General features: G+C 32.2%; 3 protein-coding genes across 4 annotated transcripts; all 3 read left to right on the top strand.

Moving 5' to 3' along the window:
* The first annotated feature begins 3,158 nt into the window (after window positions 1-3,158).
* LOC120277854 lies at window positions 3,159-9,548 on the top strand. 2 transcript variants are annotated; one of them, XM_039284696.1, is made up of 16 exons: window positions 3,159-3,202; window positions 3,328-3,470; window positions 3,557-3,641; window positions 3,866-3,968; window positions 4,073-4,157; window positions 4,653-4,721; window positions 4,851-4,941; window positions 5,781-6,171; window positions 6,609-6,690; window positions 6,788-6,964; window positions 7,038-7,091; window positions 7,220-7,306; window positions 7,375-7,440; window positions 7,990-8,036; window positions 8,152-8,850; window positions 8,964-9,548. In XM_039284696.1, the coding sequence occupies exons 2-16, from the start codon at window positions 3,354-3,356 to the stop codon at window positions 9,304-9,306; spliced, it is 2,496 nt and encodes an 831-aa protein (XP_039140630.1). In that variant the 5' UTR covers window positions 3,159-3,202; window positions 3,328-3,353; the 3' UTR covers window positions 9,307-9,548. The 2 variants fall into 2 exon arrangements, with proteins under 2 accessions (XP_039140630.1, XP_039140631.1); XM_039284697.1 differs by lacking the exons at window positions 3,159-3,202; window positions 3,328-3,470; window positions 3,557-3,641; window positions 3,866-3,968 and having other exon boundaries at window positions 5,831-6,171.
* A 1,638-nt stretch (window positions 9,549-11,186) lies between these two features.
* Window positions 11,187-13,853, top strand: LOC120276945 (kxDL motif-containing protein 1). The gene is made up of 3 exons (XM_039283686.1): window positions 11,187-11,378; window positions 13,290-13,442; window positions 13,571-13,853. The coding sequence occupies exons 1-3, from the start codon at window positions 11,266-11,268 to the stop codon at window positions 13,674-13,676; spliced, it is 372 nt and encodes a 123-aa protein (XP_039139620.1). The 5' UTR covers window positions 11,187-11,265; the 3' UTR covers window positions 13,677-13,853.
* Window positions 13,854-14,942: 1,089 nt separating this feature from the next.
* On the top strand, window positions 14,943-16,974 carry LOC120277008 (actin-related protein 2/3 complex subunit 5A). Its single transcript, XM_039283749.1, has 4 exons — window positions 14,943-15,053; window positions 15,139-15,211; window positions 15,323-15,423; window positions 16,760-16,974. The coding sequence occupies exons 1-4, from the start codon at window positions 14,956-14,958 to the stop codon at window positions 16,893-16,895; spliced, it is 408 nt and encodes a 135-aa protein (XP_039139683.1). The 5' UTR covers window positions 14,943-14,955; the 3' UTR covers window positions 16,896-16,974.
* The last annotated feature ends 23 nt before the right edge of the window (window positions 16,975-16,997 follow it).

Raw genomic sequence — 16,997 nt, 5'->3', positions numbered from 1 at the left:
TTTAACAAGTGAAGCAGGGTGAGGGTGCATAATACGTTCGGTGTATTTAGAAAGTTCACTCAAATTGGTTTGTTTATATTCGTTAAAAAAAATGAATACAAATACTACATCTAAACGTGCATTTGTTCTGACAAAGTTTAAAACCCTTAACTTAATTAATTACCTAATCAAACATGAACAAAGAAAGCAAACTGCCCATGTTCATGAAATGCATACAAGTCATGCATGTAAGTCATGCCAATGGTTGACAAAAATATTTTTTTATTTTCTAAAAAAAACATATATTTTCTGAAATACATACAAGTCATTCCAATGAAACTATTTTTCATGAAAAAAGCCATGATTTCTGAAAATCAAGCTGGTTCTCATCTAAACTCCAATGGTTGACAAAAATTATTCAACCCAATCTATAACACATCATCATGAACAAAGAAATCTAAAATCAAACCACCCATGTTCATGATACATCTCCTTTACCCAGTTCTTCAAACCAAAATGTCCACCCTTACAAGTTTCACTCTAAATAATGATATAAATAAATCTAAAGCAACAACAATTTAACACAACAATGGCAAAAGTTGGAAAAGATCATCATCACTGACCTGCAGGTGAGCACAACAAGATGGTGAAAAAGATAGAATATTAATGAAGAACTGGCTGTTGGAGGTTGATGAAGCACAAGAATAATGCTTTGAGATCTAAAGAGTGAAGAGAGGAGAAGGAGCTGGAAATGGGAAAGTGGTGACGAGAATTCAGTCACTCTACAAGAAAGTCTCACATGATGAAGATTCCAAATCCAGTCAAACCCCATGTGAAGAAGTCTCAAGTTCAGTATTTGGAACTGCGCTCAATTTTGGCGTAGTTCCAAATTCACCCACACACAATAGATGAGTAGTTCCAAATCCAGCTAACTTTTTAAATCCATCAAACCAAACAAGGTATTTTGAGAAACTTTGTAATTCCAACTACACTGAATTTTCAAATTCACCAAAACAAACACACCAGTAGATTGTGTTCAAATTATAGTGTTGTCCCAATCTTGTAAGCTTTAGCTTTGCTCGAGATCGTAAAATTAAGCTTGAGCTTATTTCGAGTTTGGCTAGAAAGAAGTTTATTTATGATAACAACAAATTGAGCTTTATCTCGCTTTGAGCATGGCTAAAAAAAACTCCTTGTAGTAATGACACCTAAAACAGTTAAAAAAACTGCAGGTCTGAGTTATGAGTCAGGTTATGAAAAAAAATCATTAATCATGCATGGAAGTTGTATGAAGAAGATATCTTCACTATAATATCAGCAGCAGTAATGACACCTAAATCAGTGAAAGTTTTTGTTAAAGAATCCAATTAAGTTGCATGGTTTCTTTGAAGCAGAAATGCCACCAAACAAACTTCCAAGAACAACAACATCCCTGTTGTTGTGGAGAGCATTAACAAATTCCAAGCTAATTCTTTGCCAAAAATGCACTTGAATCACTAAATTTGATCAATTTAAAGGATAAGTTATCAAAAAGGTTGCATTAATGGGGAAAAAACTCTCAGTTTCAGTAAATCAATGAGACAATTAGCTGATTTTATGCCTAAAATGACTTTAAAAAAAAACCATAAGATTCTTTATTTTTCTTCAATATAACAAATTAATTTTTCATGTAAATAATAATCTAGATGTCACCGACGCAATTTGATGAACAGTAAAACATATGATGCTTATACGGGTTTGACTTTCTTTCAATAGATAATTGAGATATAATTAATATGTGCCGTGCTTTGTTCACATTATTTTAAAAAAAATAAGGGAAATTGGAGATAAATTAAGGGTCGAAAATTTAAAAAACAAAGAAGCAATATTCTAAAATTTATCCTAATTTCTGTGACAATAAAGTCCTCTAAAATTATAGAAATCCATCCTAATATCATTTTATTTATTTATTTGGTATTATTATTTTTAATTTTTTTTGTACATATTTACTTTATCCAGGGGTAGAGCTAGAAATTATATAGTGGGGGACTACAAAAGCTTTTATTTATAATTAAAAGAAATAAATATTATATTAATTTTGGGGATGAAAAAGCCATTACATAATAGAATTTTGAAAAGTTAATTAGAGAAGATATGACTGATTAAGCATTAAAATAAAATATATAATATTTAAAAATTTCAAAATTAACTAAGATTAAATTACATTGATTAAAAATTAAATTGCAATATTTTTGTATTATGATAACTATTGGTAGTCTTTCAAAATTTGAATTTTTAAAATTATTATTAAAAAAAATCTAAAGATGAGAATTTTAAAAAATAAAGAGACTAAAATAATTCCTTCATTGGCCTTATCCTTGAGTTGATGTTGTTCTGATTTATAATTATAAAAATATAGATTATATTTTAAATTAAAAAAAATTCTCATTTAAGGCATATGTCATTTAATAATTTATCTGAATTCATTTAAATAATTTTTTAAAAAATTAATTTTTATGAATTATTTACATTTAAAATTTTATTAATTACAAAAAAAACTGATACTTACAAATTTTTGAAAAATAATAACTTTCATTTTAAACTTCTATCTAAATTAATCATAATTTTAAAAATTTTGTTTATTACTAAATCAAAGCTTTAATATTTCTCAAATTCCTAAAACAATGCACATTAATCAATCATAAATATTTTTACAAATTTTTTCAAAAATTTTTTTTTAAAAAAAACTCAACAAAAATATGTAATAAATGAGAAATAAATAAATAAATAAATCATTCAACTAAAAAAATAAAATAAAAAAATAAAAAAATAATGAAAATATAAAATATAAAATATATAAAAAAATAAAACTTAAAAAATAAAATAAAAATATATTAAAAAAATAAACTTTGTAAGGGGCGGGGGCGGGGGCAGGGGCAGGGGGTTTCTTTTCTTTTTCTTTTTATTTTTTTTTTCTTTATAAAATAAACGAACTATAATTTATTTAAAAAAACACTAATAAACAAAAAACAAAGAAAGAAAAAAAAAACACATCATGGGACTAAATAGAACAATAACAAAAATCCGAATAACAAATACGCCCCTGGATAATTTCTTTTATTTAAAAGGGTTTAAATGAATAAATCCGTCATCATAAATTGGGCGCCCTTTCCCCAACTTCTCTGTGAGAACCCATATCTTCTCCGGCTCGCCGGCGTCGTCACTCCCTCGCCGCTCAGCTCCGGTGAACTCCTCGCCTGCCAAACCCTAGATGAACGCTTATCTAACGCTGTTGTGATCTATTGCCCTAGAGTTTTTGCTGATCTCTTCTCGTTTCTTTGTTTGTTTCTTCGTTCAATGCTGTGGTAGTCGCTGGAGAAGAAGAAGATCGCGTGATGGACTCTTTCTTCCAGTCTACGACCTTGGTGGCATCTGCGTCGTACCCGGATTCCATTGCTTGGTCGGAGGAGAACCTTGTCGCCATTGCCTCTGGCCATATCATCACTATTTTGGTAATTGAGACACTAAAGATCTTTCTTTTGATCATCATGTTCTTAGCTCAATGTTCCTTCTTGTTATTCTTTGTCCTTGATTGCAGAGTCCTGCTTCAATTGTGAGCCCTCGTGGTTTGATCACGCTGCCGCCAAACAAGCCTTTTTCTGTTGGAGCAGTGAAAAAAGAAGGTGATCATGTTCTCTTACTTTTAGCATGAAATCTCTTAGAATTACTGAGCATCCTTATCTTAATTAGTTTTAAAGCTCAGTAGAATAACCTCGGCTTAATTTCCAGTTAATAAGTTTAACACTGTCAGACAGGAAATCTAAATGTTAGTTGATATTGTTTTTTGTGTGTTGTATATGTTTAGAATGAGAGAATTGATCCATGGCTTGTCTTGGGATTTCTGCAGATCTAAATGCTGCATGTCTAATGCCAAATCTGCTGTCACGTGAGAACCGGCCATGTTCTCGGTCCATCTCATGGTCCCCGCTCGGGCTTGCACCGAATTCAGGGTAGAATTATATAATTTTATTTTGGACTGCTAAAGCTTTTAAAGATAGCAGCTTTTTTTTTTTATTATTATTGTATAAATTTTGATATGTTAAGCTTTGTGTAGATGTCTGCTGGCTGTCTGCACTACTGAAGGTCGTGTGAAGATTTACCGTGCACCTTTTTGTGAATTTAATTCTGAATGGGTTGAGGTAGACATTTGTTGAATTACCGGCATTATTATTCTTATGAAAATACCTGCCATATTTTCTTATTTCTTAACATAATTTTGAGTTTGGTAGAGAAATATTCTTCCCATTTTTCTGGTTTGTGGTTCCAATTGTCTCCATATTTTCTGATCATGATGTAATAATAAGTCTGTGTGTTATATAACTTATTGTCAATCATTCCTCCAACACATGCTCTTCTTATTTGGCAAGTTGATTATTTTGTTGCACTTGGTTCTTCCTGATATAAATTGAATCTATAAATCTGACTTTATGATTTACATTTTAATCTGAAAGTAATGATGTTCAGTAATCATGATATTTCACTGTACATAAGTATCAGAAATCATGCACTTGAAGTAAATGCATTCAACTCTTTTATGCTTTGGTGAATTGTTTTGTTTAACATCGGGAATGTCTGTTAAATTTGAGGTTGAATATTTATTTTACTTGCTTGTTTATATTTCCTTTTTTTTGTAGGTTGTTGATGTTTCTGACATGCTGCTTTATTATCTTGATAGTATCAAGTTTGGGGAGCTGTTGGTGCCAGTGAGTTGATAACGTTATTGTTTAATCTTGCATATTTACAATAGTTGTAAGACTGATGATCTAGTTAGTTCATTATTGTAAAATTATTTGCCCCTTGTGCCTGATAATCTATTTATCCTACTTTTTTAGGAACAAGCAGAAAGTGGACTTGCCATTGAGTGGCAAGAAACAAGCATCAGTAAAGTTCCCAAACGCATTAAAAGAAGTTATGACTCTAATGGTAGATTTCCTCATTTGTCGAATTTGCTTTTATAAGTGTCTTAAAAAAATTTCTGTTCTATAATTGTTTGTTAGTGTGATTATTCTGAACGTTTTACATGCACAACCTTCATCTAAGTTTTCTAAAATGGTACTTTTCTTTATATTAGAATTGTGGTCTTTCATGAAGTCTTTTCCTCTTTATTTTTCCTGAGATCTCATAAGCCATATATAGGCTCAAAGCTTATAAAAGCAATAGTTTAATGGATAGTGAATTTAATATTTATGGCAATTTTGTTGTTATATCGCTGTTCTTACTAGATTTAGTTGACCGGAAATAACTTGTGATTTATGTTTCGTTCCTGATCTTGAAAGAATCTGCAATCCCCTTATTATTTTTTCTCAACACTTCACCTCTTGTCGCCATTTTATTCTGCCTTTCTTTTTTTTTTTTTACATTAATTTCACTTTTCTTGTTTTGTGGTGTCATGCAATGTCTAAGTTTGGCTTTTGTTTGGCCAACTTTCCATCTCCTGGTAAGTGGATCTGAGGATGATCATTTGCTTCTTGGCCATCCTTCCACCATAGTGATTGTGAGTGATATAATTTTACTGAAGAGAAGAAAAGGCATGGTATTGTTTCGTATGTGCCTTTCCTTCTTCCTATGATTTACTTTTGTCTTTTCCTCTTACTTCACTGTTTCTGCATCTTCCATGCTTTGAGCTCTTACAGCTTCTGCAGTCTGTTTGTTTTGAATGTCTAAAGAATTGGCATGCTTTTTTGTTTTACTGGGCATATTGTTGCTATTTAATTCGTGTTTTTCGACTGCCATTTCCAGTGCTAATCAAAATTCTTGAACAGAATCTTCACAGACACTGTTGCAGAGTAAAAAATGCAATTTACTTTCCCAGGTCACAGCAAAGCAATATAGCTCTCGCCATGCGTTGTTGTCATCCACCATAGTTGCATGGTCACCAGTGTTGCACTCATCAGCAAATTATCATTCCTCCAATTCTTTCTGCAGCAGCTGTTCTATACTTGCTACTGGGGGAAAGTCTGGTAACATTTCATTTTGGAGAATCTGTGAACCACCATGCTACACCATTGAGCATGGCAGGCTTTCTGCTGATCCAGTGCTCATTGGACTTCTCCAGGCTCATAATTCTTGGGTTACCGCAATCAGCTGGGCAATTTCTTCTGCAAGTTCTCTGGAGCCTCAATTGATCTTGTCTACTGGGAGTTATGATGGTAGGTGAGTTACAGTGACCGTAAACTATATAAAATTGGAAGCCCTTTATCTTTGTAGTTTGGATTACTTGCCAAATCAATATTTACCCTCTTCCTGTACTTTGTTGATTTGCTCTCTACATCCCCTTTTCTCTCTTAGCATGTGTAGCTTTCCCGTCCTTTCTTCTCTCCACCACCCGTTTGTCTCTTTGATTAGCCATTGAACGATGGTATATGATGTTTGTAGCAATTAAAATAATTTATTTGGTTATTCATCATGGCAGATAAGCAAGAGTTGAGTTCTATTGGCATCTTTTCTTGATGATACCATGCAATTCCTGCATCTTTATTTTTCCCTGAAGCTATTGGCAGTTTATATTTCTCTATTTCCAAGTTTTCATTTCTGTTTATCATCAAATGGCTCAGATAACATGTTCTAAAAATTTAATTATTTGCCATTAGTGTGAAGCTGTGGACAGCAGACATTTCTGTATTGATCAAGTCTGCAGAGCCTAATAAAGCTTGTTTTTCATTGCTGAAAGAGGTATTCTCTCAACATGCATGGTAGTTTGTTTTGTTTTTGTTGTTTTCCTTGCTAGTTGAGGAGTTACTCAAATTCATATTCTTCTTTCTCTTAATAGGTGACATCTTCGTCATCAATCTCAATTTCCACAATTTCATTGGTTGTGCCAGCACAATCTCCAGATATGGTAATCTTAGCTGCTGGAAAAGGATCGGGGTCAGTTGAAGTGTGTATATGTCATATATCTAATAATGAATTCCAATCTATTGGAATCTATGATGCTCATGATCAAAAGGTGAGTTTTTCTACTGTCAGCTATCTGACAACATTCTTGGGGAACATCTGACTTGTTTCTGATGTTGTATCAGGTGACAGGTCTAGCTTGGTCTTTTAATGGTTGCTGTTTGTACAGTTGCAGCCAGGTATAGTGAGCAGTATTCATTTAAAGTGAAGTTATGTTTCATATTCTATTTTATTAAGTAATGTCTCCAATTTGGTTTTGATAAACATGAGGCATGACCTTTTCTCTTTGAAACTTTTTTGATGATAGGATAATTCTGTTCGTTGCTGGGCTTTACTCCAGAACTCTGTCCTCGAAGTCTTTTTCCCTTCAGCTACGCGCAAAAGCTCAACAAAGGTTTGATATGAGGCATATGAATCCTTCTTTACTATGATTGTTCTTATGGATCCTTAACTTTTCTGCAGTATTTACAAGTATCAGATCCATGCTTTGGCATTGCACTATCCCCCGGAGGCTTGATGATTACTTTGGTAAGGCATGCTAATTTTGTTTATTTTTGTTTATTTTCATCGGCATGAGGTTTTTTTTTATAAACATTGCATTATCTTTTCAGTCTGCCCTTGTGTGCAAGGGTGTTTATTTTTTATTTCCGATGACTTAGCAATTGTTTTTACAATTTCTAAGAGAAGCCTACATTATATTGCTCACAATTTTTAGTACAAATTTTGATTAATTTTCTTCTGCATTCCTATAACCTTGAGCATAATTTGAGCTCCTTGGTGGTGATCTAGAGGTTATAGTTTCCATATCAATTTATATTCTTGAATTAAAATCACCAATTATTTACCCACTTCTGTTGGCTAAACTATATACAAGAAGTGTTTGAATTGAGGGGAATTGAGGGGAATTGAGGGAAAGAAATGAAATTCATCTAAAATGAATGAGATTTCCTTTGTATTATCTTTCATTTACTTGTTCATCTTATTTTCTTCATTCAAGTAGGCAAGAAAGTTTTCATCATCTTAAGCTTTTTTGTTACTTCATAAAAAATGTTACATTTGTGATGTATTTCTCTCCAGGTTCATAGTTTTGATGCTAACCTTCTGAACCCAATGTATCAAGCAAGGTAATTGTCTTTCTGGCAAGAACATTAAGATCCAACTGGCAGGAAAAATCAAGAAAATATTATTTTATTGTCAGTTTTTACTCTAAGATTAATCATGTCGATGAACACCGTGCAGAACTCAAAAAGCGGCTGCCGAATTTTTCTGGATTGGTGGGCAGTCGCTGATGATTCCGTCAGAGAAACACCTGGACTATAACCCTGAAACAATTTCAGGATCATCCGAGAATGACTTGATGTTCTGGGAGTCCAACATTTTATGGTCTTTGGAGTGTTTCGAGAATGTTGATAAACCACTGTCCCTTTGGGATATCATTGCAGCATTGGTACATTTCAGAAAAACTATACCACTTTTTTTGGAAAATCTACTTATCAAGTGGATCTCAAAGTGGTTTGGCTTGGAATCAGTTGATTCTATTGAGAAGATCTTGTCGCATGCTGGAAATATGCTCTCGAAGATTAGCTCACGGAAGCTGCATCTTCTTAATATTATATGTAGAAGATTGATGTTGATTGAGGCGAAGGCCAGTGTTCCAAATGGAATTCAGGATAAGTCTAGTGGACTAGATGACGATGAAAAAATATTGTGGGATAATTTGTTGAATAAGGTTGAAGGAGAATTGCGGCAGAGGCTTGTGGCTTTTTCTTTCGGAGCAGTTCTAAGCCATGCGGCAAGTTCATCATCGGTTACTTCTGATGTTACAAATTGGCTGCCAAATGGAATTGTGCAGATGGAACAATGGCTCAGTATCAATTTAGATTTTGTTCATCCTCGCCTTAAACTCCTCAGAGCAAAAATCAAAGAAATAAAGAACAGGTATTCAGTCACCAAAATATTTTTCCCCTTATGTAACACTCAGAATTGATAATTTTCTCAGTCATTTGTTGCCCGCAACATTTCTTAATGTTTCTAATTCCATCTTTCATCAGTGATTGCATAAAGGAGGAAAGCTGCAGCTTTTGTTCGGCTTCAGTCCCTTTCGAGTCCCCAGAAATTGCTACCTGTGCAAGTAATAAGTTGAATAAGAACCATCAGCTACCCCGTTGCGCCGTATCAATGCAGCTTTGCTCAATTACAGAGCCAATGTGGTTCTGCGTTTGTTGCCGAAGGTGGGCTGGTAGGTTAATTCCTCAGTCATATTTCACCATGTTGGGAACTCTTCTAGATGAACCTCTTACAGTACATGGAAGCCTAAAACCTCTATGTCCATTCTGCGGAGTGCTACTTCAGAGATTATTACCTGATTTTTTACTATCCACATCACCGGTTTAGCGTTAATTGATTATTTATTTGCCACATGTTTTGGTAACTTATCTCTGTAACATTTCCTAATTTAGTGCCTGTGTATATACAAACATGCTAATGAGGCACAAAATTATCATTACTAATTTAACTTTCTGGGTATATGTATAAGCACCCCATGTGGTGCTAAACCAACATCACTGTATGATTTCAGACTCTTAGTTGTGTATTCTGACTTATGATGTGGAAATATAGGGGAGATGTTGGACTAATTGAACTTTTCTTATTATGCATTTCAATGTAGTTCTTCAAAGGAGAGACGGGTCGTCTCTTTATGTATATATATATACCGTATACATTGTACACGCACATATATAGAGCATTCATCATCTATGAATGGCCGTAAATTCAAAATCTACGGACGTTCGTATCAACTGTTGAATTTCAATCCAACTGTTATTCACCTTGTAATGAACAATATCACTGTTTAAAATAGTAATACAGTTAAAAGGGAAATGCATCTTATCTTATTTTTACTAGACGATTTATAATAATTTTAATAAACAAAAAATAAAACTAATCAACCCAGTTAAAATCTAATTAACCCTCACTGATATATATGTATTAGTGTATCATTGTGTATATATATATGTATTGTTAATTTGATTCGATTCTTTTTGCTATGTAAAGTACATACATAGATTAAGTCAATAAACTACATGTATATAAGATATTTTAGTTAGCTAATGTATGAAATATTTTAGTTATTAAAATATAGCATGATTTAATTTAACCATTCTAACCTATGTTTTTTAGTTTGTCCATATTTAAAAATAAAAATAAAAATAAAACTACTATATCTCTATTTCATATTAACTCATTATGCCTTCAATCAAATTATCTCTCAGTTTTCTTTAATTTTGAATGTATTCTGAGTGAACCTAAGGATCTGTTAAACTCTGTGATTTGATTACTTGTTAGTTCTTCGTCAACTGCGGACATTTATAGATCGTCCATAGACTAAAAAAATAGAAATAGAGACGGACAGACAGACAAATACAAATATATATATTAACAATATCATAAATAGTGATCAAAATCACATACATGCATGCGAAATGTAGTTTGGGTGGATTTTAGTTTTATAAATTTTTCTTTGGGGAGTGCAAATCAACTTTAACAGTGTTTTTGGACAAATTATATTTATGAACTAACGATCATAATCGAATGTGTTCAAATAAAAAAACTATGCATCCACACTTTTTACTATGTATTGTGCATTAGTTCATAATACTATGTTGCATAACACTATACAAGTATATTGTTACATACACTGTTAAAAGTAAGCATGATTTATAGAAATCCAATGAAAAAAAATGAATGAATGTCCATATAATTGAATTCTACATGCTTTTCAGGTCAAAAAAAATAAAAATAAAAATAAAAATAATTGTAATTTCCCATATTTGCAAAATAGTGATAGGGAATTGTTTTTATGTTTTAAGAATACATGATTTTTCTAGTTAACAACAATAATAAAAAAATCCAACCGTGACAAAAATATATATTTTGCAATCTATTAATCCTCTGAAGAATTCCTAAATTTTTTTTTTTAATATAGTGGGGACAAATTATTAAATAAAGTTTTAATAATTTGTGATTTTTTCCTACTAAATAAAGTTTTTAAATTGCATAAATGAATAATTAAATGAAATGATGATTTTAATTAGCCAAATAAAGAAAAATTAACACTACTAATATTTTTTTATTGAAGAAACCACAAAATGGGAAAAAAAAAACCTTCGACCTAAATATGTGAACCACAATATATTTTTTTTAAATTCCCCAAAAAATGTTTTAGGGATTTAAAAAAGCCGAGGGATTAAATAAGAAAGTTGCAATTATCCGGGGGCTCATTCACACTTTCCTCTAGATTCTGGTTTTGTGTTGGTTTCCCAGCCCTACAACCCCATTTCCTTCAAAGAAGCAATGAATGAAGAAGAAGAAGCAATTCAAGTGGCTTCCATGGAGATCTGCCGCCAGTTCAAAGCCCTAATCGACGCTAAAGACCTCGATTCCATCAACCAACTCCAGCATCTCATGTGCTCCCTCCCTCCCTCTTTCTCTTTGAAATTTGATATTCTTGTGTTGAGATTTCTATTTTTATTTTTATTTTTTGAATTTATGATCAAGATAGAGTTTTTACGGATTATTGTTTGTTTGATAATTATAAAAAACCGTTTGGAGAAAGAGCAATCGGTGGTTGAAGATTAGTTGATACTCAAAATTGCGTCTTTAGGATTTGTTGAACTAGAAATGGCCAATTGTAGTAGTGAATTTGGTCTAATCCAAGAATGCGGTTATTTTTCTTGGAAGGATTTGTAATTGTTATGGTGTATACTTTATATGGATGGTTGATGCAGGCTTATTGGATTAGTTGAAATCATAAGAACAGTAATTTTGAATAAATCTAGTTCTGAGTAGTTTATCAGTGAATTTGTTTTGTTTCGCTGTTGTGTAATTATATGTTAATATGCTTTTAGTTGAGAATGACAATGTAATGAAATCGGAAGTATAATTCGATGTTTTTGTTACTGATTGCATATTGGTAGTACCCTAGACCTATATATCAGGATGCATTGGTAAATTCGTTTGTTTATCGGTGAGAATGATCGTGTGTGTGATTGTTGACTTTATTTTTATTTGTGAATGCATTCACTTTTCTTGTATTGTTTTTAGACGTTTTTAAAAAATAAAAAATATATATACATTACATTGTGTTGTTCTTAACAACTTTATTTACATAGATCCCTTAGATATTATGTTGGTCAATTCCAAAACTAGTCATGCACAAAGGAAGACTGCTATTTTGGAAGATTACCTGACATCTCTTTTCTTGCAACTGGAAATTTAATTGGTATGCTACATCACGTGCTTATGAAAAAAAAAAAATTATTGTATCACATGAGTCAAAATTTTATTATTTTGCGTATGACATTGTATATAACTGTTGTGAACACAGAAACTCAAACTTTGTCACAGTGTCCTAATTTTTTTATATACAACCTTCATTTTGATTCCTACGAGAAAAAGAACTTTCTATGGTCCATTGGTTTTACTTGATGATGTTGGTAACTATGTGATCTGTCATCTGTGAACTTAGGTGTTATGTAAGCTGTTGCTTGGGTTATGGATTTTGACTAATCATGTCCATAGTCATATTAATGATGATTGTTATTAATCAAAACAGTGTTCTCTGTTCTCAGTTCACAGGAGAAGCTACTCTTGTTTATGTTAAACTTCTGTTCAACCACTAAAGCATGTGCTGATGGATTCCTTATTTATAAAAGAAGATCATTCATCAATTGAAGTCTCTAGTTGTTTGTCAAAATTCTGAGTGTTCTTACAAGTTTCGATAAAGCAAAACCTTTAGGATATGATCTGTTTGATTGCTTTCTATTTTGTATTCATCTCTGGACACCACCCAAGTATGTTTTTCTCCAAACGGACTCAAACTATGAATTGCTCATTACGGCTAAGATCATCCAGATATTATTAGAAAATATGTATGAACTAAGTCTGATTTCTGTTGCTGTTATTTGGTAGACAATTTGTGATTTTGAAAAGCTCGACTTTCCTTGCACAGTTATTGGGTGTCAAGTTCATGTTACCATCACGGTGATTAGCAGACGAGTATGCATTACTTGTCCATTATTATGTTTATGAGTTCATGGTGTTTTCCCAACTTTCCCATCATAACAATCTGCAAAATGAAGCCAATTTTATTTGGCATTCTTAAATTGAACCATGATTTATTGCTCATGGCCAACTCTGATAATTTGTAAGATGCATTCAAATGCAATCATTGTATTGCCAATTTCATTTCTCATTTTGTTTCTATTCTTCTCATTTTGCCAAATTCCTGATTCAGGTCTATCTATTACCTTTCTGGAAATTTGCCATTTGTTTTATCCTGAACAATTCTGATTTAAGATCACAAATTCTTGTTGTAGACTGGGCAGACTTCAAGACAGTAATGCTGTATTAACTCATTTTAACGAGTATTCAGAGAGGTGCTATGCTGATGTATCCGCTGATCTCTCAAAAAATACAAGGCTTTTGAAGTCCATGAAGTCAGACCTTGATCACATCTTCATGAAGCTGAGGTAAATAACATGATACCAATTCTTTATGCACTGTTTGCACTATTTTTGGCTTCTTAAATAGCTGATTTTAGATAACCGAGGAATAATTGGTTTTTTTTTCTCTTGCTATTATTTCTTTTGAGTTTCAGAAGCATGAAGGCGAAACTCATGGCAACATATCCAGATGCATTTCCGAATGATTCGGCATCAAAGATTCTCGATCGAAGGCCTGATCTTGAAAGGCCTCTGCCATAGCTTTTTAGAGAACTCCCTAGAAATCTGGAGGACGTGTTTGGCTACATCATGCTTTGTATTTATCTTGCAACTGTTTCTCAGTGTTTTTTTGTACCATTTGTTTTCTTTGGTGTTCCTCTGTATCCATCAACTGAGTGAATGATTTGGATTAGGCCTTTTTGTTTGTGTTTGTTTCTACCCCTTGTATTATAACTATTATTATTGGTTTATATCTTGAATGAACTATTGCATATTTGAACTTGGTGTATTTATACATTGAGTTCAAATTTGGTTCATTAAATCAAGTAAGCTTGAGTGAGCATAAAATGGACAGTTTCTATATATATTCATAAAAATTGAAATTATTATCCATATGTAGCTTTTTAGTAGTTATAATTATAAATTGTTTAAATTCATCTCTCCCAACATCTTTATTAGATGTATAACTATAGTAATTATATCAACTAACATATAAAAATGAATGCATAACTCATATAAACATCTATTTATAAAAGATATGTTACACCTTCCCTACAATATGTGTTATATACCACATAATTTTTTTAATTATTTTTAATTACTGATTTTTTTCTTAGATAAAAAACTATAAAAAACTTTGTCTACATATACTCCCTCCGTTGCTTTTTTACTTGTCACGTTTTGAAGCTCTTCTTTGTATTTTTTTACTTATCACATTAGAAGTTTTATACAACATTAAATATTTTTTTTAAATTTACCTTTTAATTTAATGTAGTTGTATAATTTTTAATAAATCATAATCAACTCAGCATTAATTATATACTTAACTTAGTGGAGTTTTAATAGGGGTAATTTTGAAGAGTACTCCCTACGTTACTTTTTATCTGTCATAAATCCATGTTCCTTTTTATTTATTTTTGAGCATCAAAGAGCAGTTATTATTTTTTTTCAAAGTTACCTTAACACTCTATTGAATTCTCTTCTTAAAATTTAATATGAAAGAGAAATACGAAGATATAAATCAGGATAATTTTGGAAAGATAACTAATTTTTTAATTAAATTATGTGAAATAACCATGTGAGATTCAGGTATTCACGACAAATAAAAAGGAATGGAGGGAGTAATGAAATTTTTTTATAAAATATAAATAATCAACTAATTTTAATTAATTTTTCTTAATCAATGTGAATTAGGTAAAATTGAAAATTAAAAAGGGAAAGAGTATCTCACGCCAAATAAATAAATAAATAAATAAATAAATAAATAAAATAAATGTAATAATGAATCGAGAGTTGAAAAGCATGAGATGGAGGGTTGGGCATGGTGTGTTTGGTTGTTTTCATGGAGGCCGAGAAGCTCGACGCCATCATCGCCAGGATCGAGCACAAGTCCCGCAAGATCGAAAGCCTTCTCAAGCAGTAAGCCTTTCTCTCTCTCTCTCTCTCTCCCGCGTCTCCAATGAGGCCATTCTCAGTTCTCTCATGGTGATCTTTGGAAGCTTAGATCGAAGCCGGTGGAGGCTCTGAAGACGGCGCTGGAGGGATCGCCACCGAACACTAAGGATGAGAGATGCAAGGTCGGATTTGGATTTCTCTTTGATTTTTGTGTTTTATTTTTTATTTTTTTGTGAATTTGTTTGAGATGATTATAGGTTAATTTGATTTGGTTTGATTTGATTTATGGGTAGTCTGCGAATTGGATCGTTGTTCATCGCGCATTGATGGCTATAAAGGATCTGGATGGGATGTTCTCTTATTTGGATCCTGAGTACTATGACATCCTCATGAAGTGAGAAATCAGTACTTTTTACTTGATTTCCATTACCAAATTCCTCTTTGATTGTGCTTTTTTGTGAGTTTGTGAGACTTAGTTATGTGATAATTTGAAATCAATTCAGTGAAAGCTAGCAAATTTGGATTGGTTTGTTTTCTTGTAGTTTATGTTGGAAAATAAAACAAAATGCGAACTTGATATTATTTGTTTTCATATCTTTATGCTTATACATTGTACCCGGAGAAAATTTATGCTTGGCCTTGAAATTTGACTGCTGATTCATTGATAATTACTTTTTAAAGTATGTTTCTGTTATTGAGAGGTTTAGAATAAATTCTTTTTATGAAAATATCAGCTTCAAGCATTTATTAGAGATTTGGACGCAATTTATTTATTTATTTTCTGCAAAACATTATCACATGCTTCTCTTGAAAGGACTCAACTTTGCGCTTTGATGTTTGGATCGAATAGATTTAGGATTATATCTTCTGTCAGCATGCTTTGTATATTTATAGGCACACATATGGGAACAACCTTTATTTTTATTCTTAATGGACACTAATAGGCTTGAAATGATCTAAGTTGGTTCTAAACTCTTTTTCTTATGCTAAGAAACCTTAAAATTGTAAGGGCACACACATCAAACTAAGATTGTAACCACAGTTGTAGATTTCAATCCTTCACGGCAATTAGCAGCTTTCCACTTCCTAGAAGAAAAGCCGATATTTGAATGATCTTTTATAGTTACATCTATGAATGCTCATTACATATGGACTGACAATCCCTGAAGTAGTTTTATCTGGTGTTTTCCTTAATATTCTTGCACTTTCCTTTTGTTATACAACTTACTTTACTTGCTCTTATAATTGGAATACATGTCTATTTTGGCTATAAGAAGTTGAAAAATATTCTGATCTGGTTCCCTCTTGTTTTATATATTTCAGAATTCCCCACAAAGCTCAATTAAAATGTAGAGCAAAATTTATTGGTCTGTCTTATAAGTGAACAATAGAACCATAAATTCTAATTACTTTTTTTTTTAGTTTACTGTGACTTCACATAGATGACTTAATACAAGACCAAACATTTGACTATCTACTCACATACACTGTTTTCTCTCTTGCAAATATTGATTCCAAAATAAGAACAGCATTTTTATTGGGTGGTTTAAAATGTTTGGAATTATGTGGAAGAGTATCATCTGTTGTGATTTTTCTTATTGGAAGCTGCTTTTTCTTCATCTTCATTAAGATTCAATGAAGCTTCCTCACAGTTTGTTTGGTTTGCATATATTGCTTGCTGAGCCTTTATAATATGTTGAGCTATATTAAATCCCATGATTTTACTGCAGGTATTTGTACAGAGGGTTGGCAACTGGAGATCGACCAACATGCGATCAATGTCTAAAAATTCATGAAAAATTGACGGAGAGAGCCGGATTGGGATGTATCTTGCGTGCACTCGCCGACACTGTCAACACCGTATAACATTTGTTCGAAACCTTGTAAAATAGTGTGATGATGATCCACTGTGTTTATTATATAGTGATTTGAAGTGCTTTGTTTCTGAGATGATGAATGAGCAAACCA

The sequence above is a fragment of the Dioscorea cayenensis genome, chromosome 15 (assembly GCF_009730915.1).
Source record: "Dioscorea cayenensis subsp. rotundata cultivar TDr96_F1 chromosome 15, TDr96_F1_v2_PseudoChromosome.rev07_lg8_w22 25.fasta, whole genome shotgun sequence".
Lineage (NCBI taxonomy): Eukaryota > Viridiplantae > Streptophyta > Magnoliopsida > Dioscoreales > Dioscoreaceae > Dioscorea > Dioscorea cayenensis.
The sequence above is the reverse complement of the archived record's forward strand: the minus strand, read 5'-3'. Positions and strand labels throughout refer to the sequence as shown.